Source organism: Mastomys coucha, unplaced genomic scaffold (genome assembly GCF_008632895.1).
Source record: "Mastomys coucha isolate ucsf_1 unplaced genomic scaffold, UCSF_Mcou_1 pScaffold1, whole genome shotgun sequence".
In the NCBI taxonomy this organism is placed as follows: Eukaryota; Metazoa; Chordata; class Mammalia; order Rodentia; family Muridae; genus Mastomys; species Mastomys coucha.
The window spans coordinates 28,140,086-28,143,510 of record NW_022196891.1 but is presented as its reverse complement, the minus strand read 5'-3'; the positions used below and the strand labels follow the sequence as shown (position 1 = coordinate 28,143,510).

The 3,425-nt window shown below is 50.0% G+C and overlaps 1 protein-coding gene across 2 annotated transcripts in view; it reads right to left on the bottom strand.

Moving 5' to 3' along the window:
- Positions 1-294: 294 nt before the first annotated feature.
- The window catches only part of Rab7b (RAB7B, member RAS oncogene family), a 29,436-nt gene continuing 26,305 nt past the window's right edge, over positions 295-3,425 (bottom strand). For both annotated transcript variants that reach the window (XM_031381934.1, XM_031381929.1), the window contains one exon: positions 295-2,290. In XM_031381934.1, coding sequence (XP_031237794.1) covers positions 2,213-2,290 — 78 coding nt within the window. In that variant the 3' untranslated portion in view covers positions 295-2,212. The remainder of the gene's footprint in view (positions 2,291-3,425) is intronic.

Genomic DNA, 3,425 nt, shown 5'->3' with positions numbered 1-3,425 from the left:
TACAAGTAATAAAGGGATATAAGTGCATATTTCAAAAATACTGTACTGTTCCCAACCTTATTCTTGTGTGACAACATGAGATGATGGCATATCTCTGAGATGAGACAGTGACATGGGTATTGTGGCATAACTTGGGTGACTATTAATAGAGGCATTTGGAATGATGACAGTTGATACATCTGAGACAGCTACAAAGTAACTGCTGGGTTAGATGCACTGAATACAGCAGGGGTGGCTGGCCTCCGTAGGAGGGATGGCACAGTGGTTCACACACCACTTCAAATGACACATGCGTTGAAGGTTGTAAGTTATTTATTTCCGGGATTTGCTATTTAATATCTTTGGTCCACAGTTGACCATGGGTAACTGAGACTGGTACCACAGACCAAGAGGGACTATTGTCCCACAAAGGATAAAAACAACGGAAACACTATTTGGTGTGTACTCTTAGATATGGTCCTTACGTTCATCGTGATGCTGAATGCGTAACCCCATACCACACATCCCTCCACAGTCTGACTTCCAGGAGAGCCACGCCAACATGTGATGGGGGCCCAGTGTTCATCTCTGAAGGACACAGGGCTCACTGTTTCTGTGACTGCTGTCCATGGTGAGATGATCATTATACATCAGAGCTAGGCGGGGGCAGACAGGGTCCCTAGAGCCCCTGGTTAGTACCCCTGGGCTACCTGCTTTTCAGTGAAATCTTTGGAGTCAGTTGCTTCCTAGAGATGAATACCTCTGACCAGCTTGGAACTCGGGAGGGAAGACTTCTGTGGACACAAGAATGCCTGCGGAAGGCAGGAGGTATGAACCTGACCATTGCAGATCCTGAAAGTTCATTCTTCCACCTCCTTTAGAATGGGCCACCCTATCTGTGCTGCGTGAAGCCAGAATTAAAAACGGGTTCTAACTCTGAAATGTACAGGACACAGAATCCATAGCTCTCCAAATACCTCGCTGTGTGGATCTGTCTCTGATTTTGATTTGTTGCCTGAATTAAGGATCCTAAAGTTTTCACCCAGGACATTTGATTTTTTTTTTTTTTTACCCAGCTAGCCCAGGGTCGACTTTCCCATGGCTTGGGAACAAGCTTCAACCATTTTCTTGACACAAACACCAGCTTTTCAAGTGTCCCCAGAACTCCTCGGCCTTGAAGCAGAGGACACTTCTGCCCCCTGGTGGCCAGTCATCAAATGACCAAGGTACCTTCTGGGGACAGGATATCCCTGGCCTTCTCTGAGACAGCAGCTTTGAGTCCTCAGGAAAAGACTTTTCCCATATAATACAGCACGCTGTCCATGGCTTCAGGGCTTGGTCTTGCTGCTCCCTCTCCTGACAGGCTCTTCCTGCAGCTCGTGCAACGGTCACCATCACAGGAAAGCCCTCTTGATCCTTTTGTTTAAAATAGCACCTAGTTTCTACCCTCTGCCCTGCTCATGTCTGCTGGGAGTGAAGGATTCATGTCTGCTTTGTATGTCACCAGATTTCAGTGCAATGTACATAGAAGGCATCAAAAATACTCCCCAGCTGGGCGGTGGTGGCACATGCCTTTAATCCCAGCACTTGGGAGGCAGAGGCAGGTGGATTTCTGAGTTCGAGGCCAGCCTGGTCTACGGAGTGAGTTCCAGGACAGCCAGGGCTGCACAGAGAAACCCTGTCTTGAAAAGCCAAATATATATATACACATTCCCCAAAGGAGCGAGCATGTGTGTCCATGCCAGCAGGTGGGATTTTAATGGAGCTATGGTCCTCAAATCACACTGGGATACCGGGAACCTTGGGAAGTCTCATTTGGCAGATGGGTACACTGAGGCCCCATCAGGGATGGGGAGCCATTTGAGCACCCAGGAAAGAGGGACAACTTGTTCCCTCAGCTCTCCCTGGAAGAAGCTGTGGGAAGTCTCAGGCCTTTAGGCTTCTGCCTGTCAGGAGTGGTCCATGTCCTGGCTGCTGAGAGAATCAGAGCCGCATCTCCGTCCAAAGCCGTAGATCTGTAGCTCAAGGGAGCAGCGTGTCTGCAGAGATGAGCAGGACTGTGTTCGGGGAGAGGAGCAAGAAGAGCTTGAGTCATCTAGAGTCCCATGGTTTCTCAGGGGCCGGTTCTCTCCTGCTGCAGCGCTCAGCCTCCTAGCTGAGCCCCGGCTGGCTGGTGGGATTGAGCTTGGCATGGGTGCACAGCTGTCATTGGGAGTACGGAGGAAGTCCAGGATCAGCAGCACCTGCTCTTTGGCTGGCCTGGAGAGAGCTTGATGGAGTCTACAAGGTGATTCTCTGCGGTGCCTTGGTACTGGGGAAGAGAGAGGAGTCAGTATTCATAGCCTATTCAATGGGCCTGGTTGCGTGGCATTCTGTCTTCTTCCTGTGATATTGTTGGGAAACTGAGGCCCAGAGGGGAAGCCCCTGCCTTCCTAGCTTCTCTCCCTTTCCCTCTCTGCCCTGCCTCTTCTCAGGAGTCCAGAGTATTTCAGTGAAGGGATTTTAGGAGCTCAGGCCTGACTTCCAGCCAGGTCTCATAACTTCCCATTCCCTAGAAGGGACAGCTAAGGGGATGTATGGGCTCAGGTGGAGATGACAGGTAACCCCTCATCCTTGATGAATACTTGTCCCACAAACATTTCCATACCCCCAACATTCTCCATGCCTCAGGCCTTTCCTGCTCTTCTTGCTGGGTGTCTGGAGGAGCCCAACTGGCACTCGGTCCCCATCCCAGATATAGGAAGACTTGCCCTATCAGTTCAGTGTCTCCATGCCACCTTTCTTCTCCTCCACCAAGATCCAAGCTCCTGTTACAACAACCAGCCAGAGACGGCCCCTCTCCATCTAACAAGGCCCTCGGTGCCCACCAGGCTCCTTTCCTAAGAGCCTTCATCCCTTGGCTTAATGGGAGGCAGAGAGTTCTTCAAAGCCATAAATTTCATTCTTTGGGTTTTGTTCGTTTGTTTCTTTTTTTTTAAAGCTAGGGTCTCTCCATCCCTGGAAATCTCAATCTCTGCCTCTGCCTGGGTATTAGGGTTATGGGTGATAAGGTCATGGGTCACACAGACAGAAAGGAGCTGTTGATGCTTCTGGGTTTATTTTATGTGTAGCAGCAGGAGTCCATGTGTGGGTATGTGCACAGGAGTAATGGTTCTCAAAGAGGGCAGAGGGCAGGGGTGTCAGATCACCTGGACTTAGAGCTGCAGGTGCTTGTGACTGACCTGATATGGGCACTAGGAATCAAACATGGATCCTCTAGAAGAACAGAAAGTGCTGCTAACCACCAAGCCATCTCTCTACCCCAAAAGATTTCTTCTTAAAGGTACCAGGTTCTTTCCTGCTGTGGCTTTAACTGGTCCCAGAGCTATCATACAGTGGTCCATCCTCACAGTGCTCCATCCTCACAGTGCTCCTTCCTCACAGCGCTCCATCCACACAGTGCTCCA